The sequence below is a fragment of the Canis lupus genome, chromosome 1, assembly GCF_048164855.1.
Source record: "Canis lupus baileyi chromosome 1, mCanLup2.hap1, whole genome shotgun sequence".
Taxonomy (NCBI): domain Eukaryota; kingdom Metazoa; phylum Chordata; class Mammalia; order Carnivora; family Canidae; genus Canis; species Canis lupus.
The window spans coordinates 109,709,855-109,726,268 of NC_132838.1; the positions used below are offsets into that span (position 1 = coordinate 109,709,855).

Consider the following 16,414-nt stretch of genomic DNA (forward strand, 5'->3'; position numbering starts at 1 on the left):
TCCCAGGACACAGGGATGCCCTGAGCCAAAGGCAGACACTCAACCACTGAGCCATCCAGGCATCCCTCACCCAGACTTTTGACTCTACAGCTGAGGGCAAACGATTGAAACAGGCACCTAAACAAGTTATCTCTAAACATTCAGATTTTCGTGCCATAAAGACTTTCCCGAACCCTGGAAAAACAGGCTAATACTGAGAGCTCACTCTCTGAGGCTTCCTGGTGTATGTCGTCTAGTCCATCTGCTGGCTAGTTTCAGAGCTACAGCTCCGATTTGAAGAAGGCCAGATGAACCTCAGTCAGTGAGGATCTCCAAATGAACAAGAATGCCTTTGAGGCATAATTCGAGCTAATAATAACTGGGAAATACTGGAGTCTCTTGGACTCCATCCTGAATGGCTCTCCCTCTAAAACTGATTGGTCTAAGATCCAAGAAAGGCAACTCCATCTCATGATAGAGCCATGCTAGCAAATGCATGGAATGCACTCAGGCCTCATCCTGAATGATCTTACTGCTTCTGTTTTTTTTCCCCCCTAATTTATTTATTTATTTATTTGAGAGAGAGGGAGAGTGCACAAGTAGGGGGAGGGGCAGAGGCAGAGGGAGAAGCAGACTCCCCTCTCAGCAGGGAGCTGGGTGTGTGGGGCTGGATCCCAGGACCCTGAGATCATGGCCTGAGCCGAAGGCACTTAACTGAACCACCCAGGTGCCCCCACATTGCTCCTATCTTAGCCACCAGTTTTGTTAACGCCCTGAGATCTGAAATTAGAAATATGATCATAAATATAATGTTAGGGGCACCTGGCTGTCTCTGTCAGAAAAGCGAGGGGCTCTTGATCTCTGGGTTGTGAGTTCAAGTCCCACATTGGGTACAGAGATGACTTAAATTAATAAATAAATAAAAACTTTTTAAAAAACTCACAATGTGGGACGCCTGGGTGGCTCGGTCAATTGAGCACCTGCCTTCGGCTCACGTCATGATCCTGGAGTCTGCTTCTCCCTCTCCCTCTTCCCTTCCCCCCCCATCCCTGCTCGTGCTCCTGCTCTCTCTCTCTCTCTCTCTCTCGCTCTCTCTCACATAAATCTTTAAAAAATAGAAATTAAAAAATTAAAAACCCATAATGTTAGCTGGGAAAATGCCTTGATCACAGAATTCCATGAGGCCGTGTAACATCATGAGGAGGCCACGGCAGTTCAAATCAAAGCCACATGATGTCATGTAAGGCCCCACAACTTAAACAATCAGAGATGAGAAACCCCATCCTATCAGAGCCATCGGATACCACCAACCCCAAACTTGCAGGGACTGTAAAGAAAATGGGACACTAAAGTTGAGGGGTAAAATTTCATCTCCCCAGGGATTCTCTCCTGGCAGGCTTTCTCCTCTGTGTCTATAAATAACCCCTCAAGCCACAGGGGAAATGACTATCCCCATTAGTGGGTATCCTACCCGGTTTGGGACACAGGGGCCACGCCCTCCTCTTAAATATCTCCCGGCTCCCCTCTCCCCCTCCCTCCGTACACAGTCAATGATTACGATGAATCCCACAGTCCGCCATGTGTTTATGTTTGTCTAAGTCACTCTGTGACTCATTAGGCCCCCTGACTACCCAGGACGGTTTATTCCCAAACGATTCTAAGAAATCTTTCGGGAAGGGATTTTCCTTCCATCCGGAATGTTATGATTTCATGTTTATGTCTCACAGTCCTGGAGTGCTCCTGTCCATCTCAGCCCACTATCCTTCCTCACTCCCCAGCCCCCTGCCACAAACAAGCCCAGCAAACTCTCCCCCATTTTACTGTATTATCACCTCCTCTACACATTCTTTCATGTCCCTCTGTGCCTGATTCACAATCTTTTTCTTTTCACCTGGGAAAGTCAACAATACCTGGGGACGGGTGGGCCTCAAGAGTTCACTAAAGCCCCTCCTTACTTTTCGGGGACTCTGAAGGCTGATTTGCCCCATGTGGTTTTCCCTTGCAATACCCCTGGAATCCCACATGTGGATGATCCCTCACTCAGCTCACTCACTGACAATACCTACCCCAGGCCCTTGCTCACAGGGACACAAGGTATCTAGGGACAGATTCCAGCCATGTGAGTCACAGGTACACCATCTAGGACATGACATCACCCCCAAAGGCTATCCTTATCCACAAAATGAATTTTTTAAAGATTTTATCTATTTATGAGAGACACAGAAAGAGAAGCAGAGACACAGGCAGAGGGAGAAGCGGGCTCCCTGTGGGGAGCCAATGCAGGACTCAATCCCAGGGCCTTAAGATCATGATCTGAGCCAAAGGCAGATGCTCAACCACTGAGCCACCCAGGTGCCCCATCCACAGAATGAATTTATCTCATTGTTGTTGTTTTTTAATATCTCATTGTTAATATCATCTTTCCCGAAGACTAAAATGCAACTCCAGTGATTTCTAGGCCTGTTAGGGGTTGAATTATGTCCCCCCACATCCCCAAAAGATATGTTGAAGTCTTATTGCCCAATACCTTAGCATGTGATCTGATTTGGAAATAGGATGGTTACGAATGGATTGAGCATTATCTCACATACCCCTCAAAGACCCCTCCCAACTCACCGCTTGATTTTCAAAAAAATTTATTTATTTGACTGAGAGAGAAAAAGCACAAGCAGGGGGAGCAGCAGAGGGAGAGGGAGAAGTAGGCTCTCCACTGAGCAGGAAGCTCAATCCAGGACTCCATCCCAGGATCTTGGGATCATGATCTGAGCTAAAGACAGATGCTTAACTGAATGAGCTGCTGCCCAGGCGCCCCTCAATGCCTGTCACAGCAAAACTTGCCCTCTCCCTGACATCTATGAGTCAGGATTTCTGCGCTGCTTCCCCAACTTCCCCAACAGCCCCTTCAGGGGACTCAGTCTCTAGAATCACTGAACCTTTCACGTGGTAGATGACACAGTAACAACCCTAATGGCAAGAACCACCTCCTCACTGAATTCACCCAGATTTTCCAGCTATCAAAATATTGCTGATCTCAAGTCAACTGGTGCCGCTCACAATTTCTCTTGGTATCAATTGTATCACCCCTCTGATGACTCATTTTATGGTCCCAGTCCTGTCCCTGCATCTTCTCCTTGGTTTTCTACTTTAATCAATATTTTTAAAAACAACAACAAGAAAAAAACCCCACAATGTTTATTTTCTGACCCCTCAAATAAATAAGGCAATTATTCACATGAGTCTTGGGATTGCCCCCAGTGACGTGTATTTTTTTAAGAATTCATTTATTTATTTATGAGAGACAAAGAGAGAGAGAGAGGCAGAGACACAGGCAGAAGGAGAAGCAGGCTCCATGCAGGGAGCCCGATGCAGGACTCCATCCCGGGACTCCAGGATCACGCCCTGGGCTGAAGGTGGCGCTAAACCGCTGAGCCACCTGGGCTGCCCAGTGATGTGTATTCTATGTGTAAAGATTTTGCAGACTAGTATCCACCTGTCAGAGGCTAGACTGGCTTCTGGTATCTTGCCAATCCTGTAAGTCCTTTATCAGTTTTGATTCCCCTTCATTCTATGGATGTCTAAACTTCACTCTATCTTCTTCCAAACCTCCACCAAATCCCCCACAAATATAAGACATCTGCCACATTCTGTAAAGGCTGAAAGTCGCCGTGCAGACGCAAGATCCAGGATGACTGTGACCTCCTCCTTCATTAGCATCCAAAGGAGGCTTGGAACAGGAAGCCAAATGCTTAGCAGTAAGCTCTGAGGATTTCATATGGCTTCCAACCATGTTTGAACAACTTTTTAAAAAAGATTTTATTTATTTACTCATGAGAAACACAGAGAGAGAGGCAAAGACACAGGCAGAGGGAGAAGCAGCCTCCCTGCAAGGAGCCAGATGCGGGACTCGATCCCAAGGCCCCGGGGATCATGACCTGAGTTGAAGGCAGATGATCAACCACTGAGCGATGCAGGTGCCCAATGTTTAGGCAACTTTTATACCCTGGTTAGGGACTTCCAAGGGAAGGACTTGTGTGTTAAGGTTGGAAGCTACTGCTGGTTCATTTCCAGGGACCCCTCATATCTCATTGTCATCGGTAAGAACAAGAGGCCACCGAGGAAATCTGCAGAACTGTGACTGCTGTTCTTACTCCATCAACCAAGGATCTCTCTGTACCTCCTTCTGGGAACCCTCTCAACTGGCTGCGCTCGGGTCTCAAATCTTGGTTTTACTCCCTTATTCAACCATTAATAATAATCTTTTAATTTATCTTCCTAGGAATACTCGTCTTCGAATGTCCAGTGATCAGAACCTAAGTCCGTTCCAGATCCAACATTCCACGCAAGAAATGGTTCAACTGGCTTTGCACAAAGAACAGAGATGAAAAACCAACCCTGACATCATCCCAGACACTAACTACTGAGAAAATCTCGTTTGAGAGCAAGCTCCCCAAATCCACCTATCATAAATCCCGATCATCTACCCACTGTTGGAAAATTAAGGCTATTTAAGGACAGTCTAGGTGTGTCTTTTTTTTAATATTTTATTTATTCACGAGAGACATAGAGAGGCAGAGGGAGAAGCAGGCTCCCTGTGAAGAGCCTGATGTGAGACTCAATCCTGGGACCCCAGGATCACGCCCTGAGCTGAGGGCAGACGCTCAACCACTGAGCCACTGGTCTGTCTTAAACAAGAGGGGGCTTAGGATTATTGTGTACTTATTTATCAGACCCTTCTGTGGCTCTTTATACACGGAAGGTGCTGGACAAGTATCTCAGTCCTAAGAATGACTGCAGAAGGTAGACAGCATTGACTCCCATCATACAGATAAGGAAACTGAGGCACAGAGGTTAAGCAAGTTTTCCAAGGTCACACAGGTAGAAAGTGGCAGAGCTGGGGCTCACCCCCCAGCCCCCCACCCCCAGGTAGTCTAGTCCAGTGTTTGTTCTCAAGGGCTATCCCTGTTTCTCCAGCTTACCACCAGAATGTCTCTGGTGCCATAAAAGAGGAGATCATAAAAGAGGGAAGTTCTCACATGATCTTCTGTGAGCCCTGGCTTGTAGGGAGTCAAGATCTGTCTGAGAAATGGGTATGAATGTCGGAGCTAGATCTTGAAGGTTGTAGGGACACACACTCGGCGTAGTGACACGGGCTGGCCACCTGAGGGGGCGCCAGCCCGGCTTGCGGAGCCAGGGGAGCCAGAAGGGAACCTTGGAAACCAAAGTCAGGCTCAGACTCTTAGGACCACAGAACGTTGAGAACAGAGCATCTTAGAACGCTGAGAACAAAGCCTCTTAGAACGTCGAACAAAGGCTCCTGGAATCGTCGAATGATGGACGCTATGCCCCACACGATCTGGGAGACAAAAGACGCTTAGATTCTGTTTTGGTCGAATCGGAGAATCTTCAACCCAGGAAGGTCTCATAATTCCAGAATTTGGGATATAACCGATCTCCGACTCTTAGAAGACTGGCTGCAGAATTTGTGAAGCCTGGTGCAAAATGAATATGCGAGGCCCCTTGTTCAAAAAAATAAGAATTTCAAGACGGTGACAGAAGAATATTAAACCAGGCGCGGGGCCCTCCTAAGCTGGTCACATGCCGGTGAAGCCGGTCCCGTTTAGAAGCATTTTTTTAGGGGAGGATGTCGGTCTCAGCTGGCCTCTAGTTTTACAGCGGAGTGTCTGGGAAGGCTTCGTGGAAGAGGAGGCAAAATCAGGGCTCGACTCAATAACCCGTTCCGCCCCCTGCTCAGCCTCAGCGGCTTAGCGTCGCTAGGGGTGGGGGGAGAGGAAAGGCTGCCAACCTGTCACGTGGACCCATTCTCTATTTATAGATCACCCCTGCCCCTTTCGCCGGACAGTCCAATGGTAGCCGGAGCTCGCCCGCAAGGGGGCGGAACCAGCCGCGGGACCGGCGGGGCGCGAACCAATGACATTGGAGCAAGGGCGGACTTGTTTCATTGTGACGCGAGAGGGGGCGTGACTAGGCCCCAAAGGCAGGCAAGCGGTGGGGCGTGGCGAGGCCGCCCCAAGCGGAGCGAGTAGGAAGCTGCGAGCATGCGTCGCGCTGGGGGGCGCGGATGCACCGCCGGGCATCTTCGTCAGGGAGGTAGCAGCCAATAGGCGACGGTTGCTCTGTCGCCGGGGGCGTGGCCATGCAGATAAGGCGCGGGTGGGCGGCCCAATGGGCGGGCGCCTATGCAGATGAGACGGTGACAGCCGGGCCAGCGGGCGGGCAGGCGGGCTGTTGGGGCGGGGAGGTGGGACCCGGAGAGGGGTGGCCGTGGGGCCCGGCCGGGCTGGGGTGGGGGGCCGCAGCCATGATCCGGGCCTTCTCGTTCCCGGTGAGCCCCGAGCGGGGCCGGCTGCGGGGCTGGCTGGAGGGCAGCCTGGCCGGGCTCTGCGAGTTGCACTGGCTCCGGGAGAGGCAGGAGTACCGCGTGCAGCAGGCGCTGCGGCTGGCCCAGCCCGGAATGGGGGGCGCCGAGGCCGAGGACGAGGAGGACGCCGAGGAGGACGAAGATGCGGCGGCGGCGCGCCGGGCCGCAGCGGCCCTGGAGGAGCAGCTGGTGAGGGGCTGTCCGTCCATCCCTCCGCCCCCGTCTGTGTCTATCTGTCTGTCTGTCTCGGTCGGATGCTCAGACACCCGTTCCGGTGGGGGAGGGGGAGAGGACAGGGGGTGGGGCTGGAGACCCAGGAGTACGGGCGGCGGGCGGGCGGGATCTGGCCTCCTCGCCCCCAAACTGGGGAAGGGGGACTGCATCGCCTCCGCCGGAGCCTCGTGAAATGCACAGGCCCCTTCCCCAAAGAAAATTCCTCTGGGTGCTAAGTGTGTGTCAAGCCTGGGCCGAGGATTCGGCATGCGTTGTCTTCTTGCAGCCTGGAGGAAAGGGGGGGGGGTGATAGTCCCCATTTTACAGAGAAAGAAGCTGAGGCTCAGAGACGGCAAGCGACTCACCCAAGGTCACACAGCCGGGATCCAAACATGCCCCCCTCCGGCCCCGCCAGCAGGGCTCCATCTTCCCTAAGTCCCGGTGTGCTTGGAGATCTCTGGAGGGGGCGGGGTGGGGGGAGGGGATCCTCGGGCCTCCGGAGGGAGGGATCCCTGCTGAGAGGAAGCTTGCAGTCCTTGAGGACCCCGCGGTGATCTTTACTCCCCGGTGACACTTTCCCTCCTTCCCTAGCGGGTCCCGGCCTCGGTTAACCCAAGATGAGGCAGGTCGAGGCGGCGTGGGGGGCTGGCTTCTCAACTCCCCGAGTGCTCTAATGGTAGAGAAGGAGGCAGAGGTCTCCAGAACGACTTCAAGAGCACCACCCCTCTCTCCTCTGTCATTCTCTGCTTCTCCCCGGCTCTTCCTGGATTTCTCTCACTCTCTCCCTACTGCCACATCTCTGTGACTTTCAGTGCCTGTTTCTTAATCTCTCTCTCTGTCTCTCCATCTCGGTCTCCCTGGCCTCCTTTGGCATTTCGGCATCTCTCTCCCTTTTCCCGCCCCACGTCCCTGTCCCTATCTCTCTCTTCCCCTCCCCCCAGCCTGCCAGGCCCCAGACCCTGGCTCCCCTTGCAGATCCCATCCCCAAGCCTGTGTGTGGTCAGAGCTTCCCGTTTGGGGAAACCTGACCCCGGGCGGCGGGGGAGGGGGCTCTCCCTGCTGCTGACCTCCACTGCCCCCTCCCCACATGGGGAATGGGGAGGGGGGGCTGCCGCCAGACTCCGGGGCTGCACGCACAGCCCCTCCCCCGACCGGGAGTGGGACCCTGCACATTCTTCTCGGGAAACAGAAACAGCTGTGGGAGGCCCCACCCCCTCCCAAAGTTAGAGACGCGATGTGGGGGCCTTCACCAGCTCCCCCACCCCACCCCACCCCACCCCAGGCTTGCTGGGCTTGGGAAGGCACCTCCCACCCTACGCACGAGGAGAGGGAGAGAGCATGGGGATGGGCGAGCTGTGTCCTTCCTTCTGTCCCTCAGGCTCTCCCTCTGTCTGCCTCAGTTTCCCCTCTCTGCCCTTCAGCTTCCTCATCCCTGCTGCTGAGTCTCCCCCCCATATATGCCCCTCTGTCTACCCCACCCCCCAGGAGGTGGTAGTGGAGAGGCCTCTTCCCCCCACACTCTCCAGGCAAAGCTCCGTCCCAGCGTCAGGGAGGAGGCGGTGGCAGGCAGCGGGAGGGAGACAGCGATACCGAAGGAGGAATAGAGAAGCGCTAAATATAAACTCCACTGCTGTTGGGGGGTTCCTGGGTCCTTCTGAAGAGGGTGCGGGCACCTCCTTGGATCCCTGAGCCTCTGTCTTACGGTGCTTACCCCTCCCACCCCAAAGACCCTGCCCAGGAATACACTCCCTTTGAAGCAAGAAAGATTGAAGCCAGACTTGATTAGTTTCTAATAGGAATGGTGGAGAGGCAGGGAAAGACCAGGGATATCTCAGAGAAATGAGGTAAGAATCCTGGTTAGGGGTAGGAGTTCTTTTCTCTCTCACCAAGGAAAAGAGTCCCCTTCCAGCAAGAAGGACTTCAGTTAGACTGGCAGAAGGACTTCCTAATAGAGATAAAGGGAATTGGACACAGACTAGGGGCATGTGAGCATGGGAGGAAGAGAGGTCTGGAAAAGTTTGGGCAAAGGGGTCTCCAGGGGTCCTGACCACATGGATGTTAAACCTGCCTGAACTGGGTGGCCACCAGCAGAAGGGCTTGCGAAAGAAAGAGAGAGAAAGAGAGAAAAGAAAAGAAAAAAGAAAAGGAAAGGAAAGAAAAGAAAGGGATGAGGGGCATTGTGGGTACACAGGGAGCCAGATTCAGGCCAAGGTCCTTCTGGTCTTTTGAAGAGTCATTGCTTTGCACCTGGAAGGGACGGGGTCAAACTTACACACAATGGGAGTGTGTAGACTGGGGCCGTGTTGGATGGTCCAGGCATGGGGGAAGAGGAGGCCTCTTCTGTTTGTTCCTTTCACCCTTGCTCTTCCCTTACAGAACAAGGACTGAAATTAGACCTGTAGAACTTACCCCCCACAATCTATCCCCTCCCCTTTTTTAAAGATTTTATTTATTTATTTATTCATGAGAGACACAGAGAGAGAGAGGCAGAGACACAGGCAGAGGGAGAAGCAGGCTCCATGCAGGAAGCCTGATGTGAGAATCGATCCGGGGACTGATCAGGATCAGTCAGGCCTTGAGCCAGAGGGAGACCCTTAACCGCTGAGACACCGGCACCCCCCATCTATTCTTTTATATTTATTTTTATTTACACAAGTGAAACATGACTTTATATTTTCCTTGTTAGAAAGTCATAGTTTTCATGTAATGATAGAACCTAGCATTTATTAAGAGCTTAAAAGGATCTGCTGTTTTAAATCATAGAATCCTCACAATGCCCTGTAAGAGAGAGAGTTGAATGATGCCATGTTACAGATGAGGAAACCAGGGCCCAGAGAGCTGGGGTAACCTGCTCAAGGTCACACAGGGACAGGGGTCTCGTCAGAGATCACCGCCGCCGTCACCTTGGTGTAAATCCTTCCAGACCTCTACCGATGCATCTACCTCTACCAATGCAGTTTACATACCAAGAAATGTAGAGTTTGGCTTTGCTTTTTGCAAATTCCAGTTGCTTGGGTGAGATCTCAGCGATAATGCCAGTGGTTTCTCCAAATGCAGCTGCTGGACTAAGCAGCATCACATGAGAATTTATAAAACATGAGCTTCAGACAGGAATCGGAAGCTCTGGAGGTGGACCCCAGGCCCTTCAGGTAATTCTGACTCCTGCTCGAACTATGCACTTTTTTCTTTTTCTGCTCAATGCTGTATCTTAGTGATGATTCTTTTTTTTTTAAGATTTTTATTTATTTATTTATTCATGAGAGACACACAGAGAGGGAGAGACGTAGGCAGAGGGAGAAGCAGGCTCCCTACAGGGAACCTGATGCGGGACTCGATCCCAGGATCCCAGGATCACACCTGAACCAAAGGCAGATGCTCAACCACTGAGCCACCCAGGCATCCCTCTTAGTGATGATAGAAATTGCCTCCTTCCTTTTTGACAACTGTATAGTATTCTGCCGTCTACATTCATTTTCATCAAACTTTGCATGAGCACCTGCCTTGTGCCAGGCACTGTGCTATGCACCCTGGGAGTGGGGTGGGGTGGGGTTGAGAGAAGGAAACTGCAGTGAACAAAGCAGACAAAAATCTCAGCCTTCCAGGGATGACATTTAGTGAGACAGACCATAACCAAATGACAACCTGATGCATCGTTTTGAGCTGGGAGGTCATTACCGCTGTGTGGCAGAGGCGGAGACAAAGCAGGTCAACGGGTGCCAAGTGACAGGGGAGCTATTTTGGAAAGTCTGGTCAGAGGAGGGCTCGGGTAAGCAAAGATCTGAATGAAGCCAGGGAGTGAGCCAGGAAGAAATGCAGGGGCGGCGCGTCCAGACTGGGCCAGGAGCAGGCCAGGCAGTGTTCCGGGGAACAGCACGGAGCCCAGCGGGGCTAGAGCAGAGTGGGCCAGGGGGCGATTAGTGGGGAACCTGACACGGGGCATATGGGCGGTCTGTGAATTTTTTTGGCCACCCCGAGACTGCACATTTCTCCAGCTTTCCTGGGTTCTGCTCAAAGATGACGCGACCCTGAGCATCTCTGCACACCCAGGGCAGGAGCCCAAAGTGGAATGATTTGTTGACTTTCCTCCCATAAACAAGCCCAGATGGGGGCTTCTGTTCTGGGGGGGAGGGGTGAGCATGGGCAGAGCAGCCACAGAGTAGGAAGCCAGGGGAGGGGGGGCGTCTGCGGGGGAGCCGGCCAGTCTTTCTGCCCTAAATAGGCAGGGCTGGGCGCCTGGCCCCTCAGCCCCTCCTCCCTCCCTCCCTCCTCCCTCCTGCCGTCCAGACAAACCGCTTTTGTCTGAGGGTCAACCGTCAGCCTGTGGCTGCTGCCACCTCTGGCCTCACCCAGACCCATGTGAGACTCTTCCTGGATCTGGCCCTGTTTTCCAAAACGGGGTTTTCCAAATCCTAGGGTCTGGGAGGCCCCACCGGTGTTATTCTAGCTCCTAGCCGCACCACCCCCCATCCCTAGTCACTGCTGCTCCCCTCAAAGGGTTTTCACCTTCATTTATTCTCACTTGATAAGAAATGGTCATTCCCTGCAGCAAGAAGGATCCAGGATAGACTCAATAGAAATTTCTCATGGGGATGCAGAGGGCAGACGCTGGGGGCCTCGGGGTGGGAAAGAAGCAAAGGCAAGAGGAAGATGTGGTTCCTGGGGCAAAACAACCTGCTGTGCTCGTTGGTGTAGTACCAAGACAGGCTAGACTCGCAGTAGGACTTTCCAATAGGCATGGGAGGGGGCAGTGGTTTCTTCCTGAGGGCAGGAGCAAAGAGTTAATATGAGTCGTGGTCAGCCTACTATATCCTCGTGAGGGAAAGGATCGGTCTGCAGCAGGAAGGACTCAAGGAAGACTTGCAGAAGGACTTGCTGATGATAAGGGGCAGTGGGAGAAGATGGGAACATCTGAGAGGAGAAGGCCAAGGACTGGGAGGACGCAGGCCAATGGCTAAGGGATCTGCTAGGTCCTGGATACCGACTTTTAGCAGCAAAAAGTCTGCAAGACTTTTGGAACTTAGGCTCATAGGAGTTAAGGGGCCATAGAGGGAACACCTGACAGAGAGGGGGCAAGGGGTGGGGCCTTCGGAAGCTTATCACGCCTAAGAAAGGAGGATGTAGCTGCTGCAGCACGAAGGGCTCGAGTTAGACAGTCAGAAGGACTTCTTACGGGATGAAGGGACAGAGATCTTGAGGGGGTCCTGGGACTCGGGTAGTGTTCCTTTTACACTTTGGAAATCAGAGCCTCATTTGTCAAAGTGAAGCTCTGCCCATAGGTGGGGAGATGTGGGGGACCAGTCGGCAGAGGATGGGGGGCATTGTGATCATCCTGCTCTCCTCGTGCCCTCAGGAGGCCTTGCCCGGGCTCATCTGGGACCTGGGCCAGCAGCTTGGAGACCTGAGCCTGGAGTCTGGGGGACTGGAACAGGAGAGCGGGCGCAGCTCAGGTGAGCAGGTGCAGAGGGAGCAGGGTCTGCCTGGGACACCCCCACCCTTCCTACTGTCCCGGACCTAGGCTCCTGTCTCTGCCTCTTTCTACACCACTGGCTTCCCCACCCAGGCCCCTGATTCTCTCTCCTCCTCTCCTTGGAATCCAGGCTTCTATGAAGACCCCAGCTCCACAGGAGGTCCAGACTCACCACCCTCAACCTTCTGTGGGGACAGTGGCTTCTCTGGATCTGGCTCCTATGGACGCCTGGGTCCCTCTGAACCCCGGGGCATCTATGCCAGCGAGAGGCCCAAGTCCCTAGGTAAGGTGGGTGGGGTTGGGCCCCGAGAGCCAGGGAATGGACAGTAAGAGAATGGTTCTGAGCACACGCTTCTGAGTCAGGCTGACCTGGATTCAAATTCTGGCTGTGACATTCCCTCTCCGTGTGATTTTGAGCATGTTGCATCTTTCTGGGCCTCTGTTTCTCCATCTGTTAAAATGGGATTAATAACAGCACCTACCTCAGAGGGAAGTTTTACATATTCAGGGAGCCTCAGCCCTTATTGCCATTGGACTTGGCACATGGTAGCCCCTCGGTAAGCAGAAACTGCTGTTGTTCATGTGTGCAAGTAAGTTTCTGAGTTCCCACTCTGTGCCAGCTTAGCACCGTGAGGGATACGACAGTGGAAAAGGAAAACAAACAAACAAACAAAAAAAACACCCTTGTCCTCATAAACCTGACTTCCCAGTGGGAGAAACAGATAATCTACAAGATAAATAAGATATAGATGTGTAGGATGAGAGGAAAGTTAGGGAAGGGGGCTAGGGAGGGCACCCCTCATTAAAAAAAAAAGATTTTATTTATTCATGAGAGATACAGACACAGGCAAAGGGAGAAGCAGGTTCCCCATGGGGAGCCTGATGGAGGACTCGATCCCACGACCCTGGGATCACGACCTGAGCCGAAGGCAGACGCTCAACCGCTGAGCCTCCCAGGCAACTGGGGGTCCCCTTTTGAGCTGGGGACGAAGATGCAATTTTAGGAGACATGGCTAGCGAGGGCGTCACTGAGAGTGTGACACCTGAGTGGCGCCCTAAAGTACGTGAGGGAGGGGGCCAAACAGAGACCCTCGGGGAAGAGTGTTCAGGGAGCGGACACAGCAAGTGCAAAGGTCCGTGAGGCTGGAACGTGACTGGCAGGTGCTTCCAGGAGGTCAGTGGAGCTGAAGGCCCATAATTATGGAAAAGAGGGGTTAGAGATGGAGGGCAAGCGGCAGAGGCAGGACACACCACTCAGGGCCTCGGGAAGATTCTGTCATGAACCTGGTATAAGGGGGCGGGGGAGAGCAGAGGTTTGGTTGACAGCAGAAGAGGACGGGGGTTGGCCACTTGACCCTCCTAGGCTCATGGAGCAAGGGCTTCGAGTCCCTCCACTCTCTTCCTTCTTTTTTTTTTTTTTTTTTTTTTTTTTGCCTCCTTCCCCAGGAGACGCCAGCCCCAGCGCTCCGGAGGCGGTGAGCGCTCGGGCCGCCGTGCCGCGATCGTACTCGGCGCCCTACCCGACGGCAGCGGGCTCCGCGGGCCCCGAGGCCTGCTCCTCCGCGGAGCGGCGGGCCCGCGCGGGGCCCTTCCTGACGCCCAGCCCCCTGCACGCCGTGGCGCTGCGCAGCCCGCGGCCCTGCGCCCGGCCCCCGGCGGACTCTCCGGACCCGTCGGGCGCGGGGCGGCCCCTGGACGGCTACATCTCGGCGCTCCTGCGCAGGCGCCGCCGCCGGGGGGCGGGCCAGCCCCGGACCAGTCCCGGGGGCGCGGACGGGGGCCCGCGGCGCCAGAACAGCGTGCGCCAGAGGCCGCCCGACGTGTCCCCGCCCCCCGGAGGCGCGCGGCCCGCGCCCGAGCCCCCGGTGGAGCGCGCGGGGGGCCGCCCCGCCAGCCCGGCCGCCCTGGGCCGCGGCTGGGCCCCGCCGTGGGAGTCGGAGCCGGCGCCCGAGCCCGCCGCGCCGCCCGCCGCTCCGTCGCCCCCCGACAGCCCGGCCGAGGGTCGCCTGGTGAAGGCGCAGTACATCCCGGGCGCGCAGGCCGCCACCCGCGGCCTCCCCGGGCGCGCGGCGCGCCGCAAAGCGCCGCCACTGACCCGCGGCCGCAGCGTGGAGCAGTCCCCGCCCCGGGAGCGTCCCCGGGCCGCCGGCCGCCGCGGACGCGTGACGGAGGCCTCCGGCCGCAGGGGCTCGCCCAGGGCGCGCAAGGCCGCGCGCTCTCAGTCCGAGACCAGTCTGCTGGGCCGCGCGGCCGCGGCGCCCCCGGGGCCCCCCAAGTACCCCACGGCCGAACGGGAAGAGCCCCGGCCGCCGAGGCCCCGCCGCGGCCCCGCGCCCACGCTCGCGGCTCAGGCCGCGGGGTCCTGCCGCCGCTGGCGCTCCACGGCCGAGATCGACGCGGCGGACGGGCGCCGCGGCCGGCCCCGAGCCCCCGCGGCCCGCGGCCCGGGGCCCGGCCCGTCGCCGTCAGCCCCTCCGCGCCGCCTCCTCTACGGCTGCGCGGGCAGCGACTCCGAGTGCTCCGCGGGGCGCGTGGGGCCCCTGGGACGCCGGGGGCCCGCGGGCGGCGTTGGCGGCGGCTACGGGGAGAGCGAGTCGAGCGCCAGCGAGGGGGAGTCGCCGGCCTTCAGCTCCGCGTCCAGCGACTCGGACGGCAGCGGTGGCCTGGTGTGGCCGCAGCAGCTGGTGGCGGCCACCGCCGCCTCCGGGCCCGGGGGTGGCGCAGGTGGAGGGGCGCCCGCGGGCCCCGCCAAAGTCTTCGTGAAGATCAAGGCTTCTCACGCACTCAAGAAAAAGATACTGCGTTTCCGTTCGGGTTCTCTCAAGGTCATGACTACGGTGTGAGTTTGGGAATTGCTTGGGCTCCCCCTTCATGGCCTCTGCACCACCACGCTCCCAGTCACTGGCCCTTCCATACCTCCCTTCCAAAGACCACCATCTTCTCTGCTTCCAAAGACCTTTCCTCACTGCCCCCCATCCACTGCAGTCTTGGTTGAAAAGGCTCCCCCTCCACCATAGGGAGGAATGGGGGAGGAGCCCTGTTTGACACAGTCAGCTGCTGGCTCTGCAGCCCTTGGGCAAGAAAGTTCCCTTTGTCTGGGCCTCACTTTCCTCATCTGTACAATGGGTGTACTATGGTATGCAGAAGGGGCAATTCAGTTTGAATTTCCCCGTTTTAGTTTAGACGCTTAGTCCGTTTGTTCCCGTTCACTTCTGTCACTGAACCCTCTTATTCCTCCTTTCCATGCCCAGATGCGGTGTCTCCCCCCAACCCCCCATTCACAAAGTGCCCCCGTCCACGTCCCTGGATTCTTGGGATATCCCCTTGGCACCATGGTCAGAGACTCCGTGTCTGACCCGGGTGGTGCCTGCAGAGTGCCCTGGAAAAGGAAGGAGCACTGACTTTGGGGTTTTGAGGGTCAATTAGGAGGTGGTAACACCTGGAAAGAAAGACTCTTTCACCTCTATCCCTGGACAGTTGTAGGGGATTAGGAGGTAAGAGAGGGGAAGGAAGATGGCTTCTATCTCGGTGCCCCCCCTTTCTCCCCTGCTGAGAGGGAGTGGGGGAGCCCAGGAAGACCCTCAGCTGTTCCAATCCAGTATTTTTTTTCTTTTTTAAAATTACTGTATTTATTATGACGATGGTGACTCCCCAGTGCACAGGGGGGCCAGACTCTGTGTGTTTCTCTAACCTCTTTGTAAATAAATGCACAGTGTTACATATGTGGTGGGCTCTTCTTCTGTGGTAAAATGAGAGATGTGGTTTTCCTTTGGACTAACATTAAGTGAGTGACTCCTGTTTGCTTTGAATATAGTAGTGTCCAAAACCAGACGGCAAATCTCAGGGTGGGTCTCAACCTCATTTTCCTACCACCGGCTATTTTACTACAATGAATCTGACCTTTGATTCAGTTGTGTTTGAGTATAAACATGGTTTCATAAAAATATAGGTGAAGGGACAACCCCAAACTCCTCTCAAAGTCCTCATCATCAGGTTGATTATGTTTATCTGTTTGCCTACATATATGAATCTGAATAACTCTATGAATATTTAACCATTAAATACTTATGTGTATAGTTCTACCATATATATTTATATAAATTGAGTTATATATTTACATTGTTTATCACTGTTTTTGGTGGGATTAAGTCATCTGTGTCCAGAGATTTCTTAATGGGAAGGATTTTGATTAAGAATTGGATTTTTTAGGGGCACCTAGGTGGCTCAGTTGGTTAACTGTCTGACTCTTGATTTCAGCTCAGATCATGGTCTCAGTGTTGTGAGATTGAGCCTGGAGTTGGGCTCCACACTGGGCATGGAGCCTGCTTAAGATTCTCTCTCTCTCTCTCTCTCCCTCTGCCTCCCCTCCACCCCCA

General features: G+C 54.6%; 1 protein-coding gene across 1 annotated transcript; it reads left to right on the forward strand.

Moving 5' to 3' along the window:
- Nucleotides 1–4,951: 4,951 nt before the first annotated feature.
- DACT3 (dishevelled binding antagonist of beta catenin 3) lies at nt 4,952–15,760 on the forward strand. The gene is made up of 4 exons (XM_072773901.1): nt 4,952–6,547; nt 11,922–12,018; nt 12,169–12,321; nt 13,485–15,760. The coding sequence occupies exons 1-4, from the start codon at nt 6,134–6,136 to the stop codon at nt 14,879–14,881; spliced, it is 2,061 nt and encodes a 686-aa protein (XP_072630002.1). The 5' UTR covers nt 4,952–6,133; the 3' UTR covers nt 14,882–15,760.
- The last annotated feature ends 654 nt before the right edge of the window (nt 15,761–16,414 follow it).

Bases quoted from the DNA above. Each gene is read 5' to 3' on its own strand.
- DACT3 (XM_072773901.1), top strand. From the start codon at position 6,134: ATGCAGATAAGGCGCGGGTGGGCGGCCCAATGGGCGGGCGCCTATGCA. The intron at 6,548-11,921 runs GTGAGGGGCTGT...TCGTGCCCTCAG, and splicing joins CGGCCCTGGAGGAGCAGCTG to GAGGCCTTGCCCGGGCTCAT. The intron at 12,322-13,484 runs GTAAGGTGGGTG...CTCCTTCCCCAG, and splicing joins CGAGAGGCCCAAGTCCCTAG to GAGACGCCAGCCCCAGCGCT.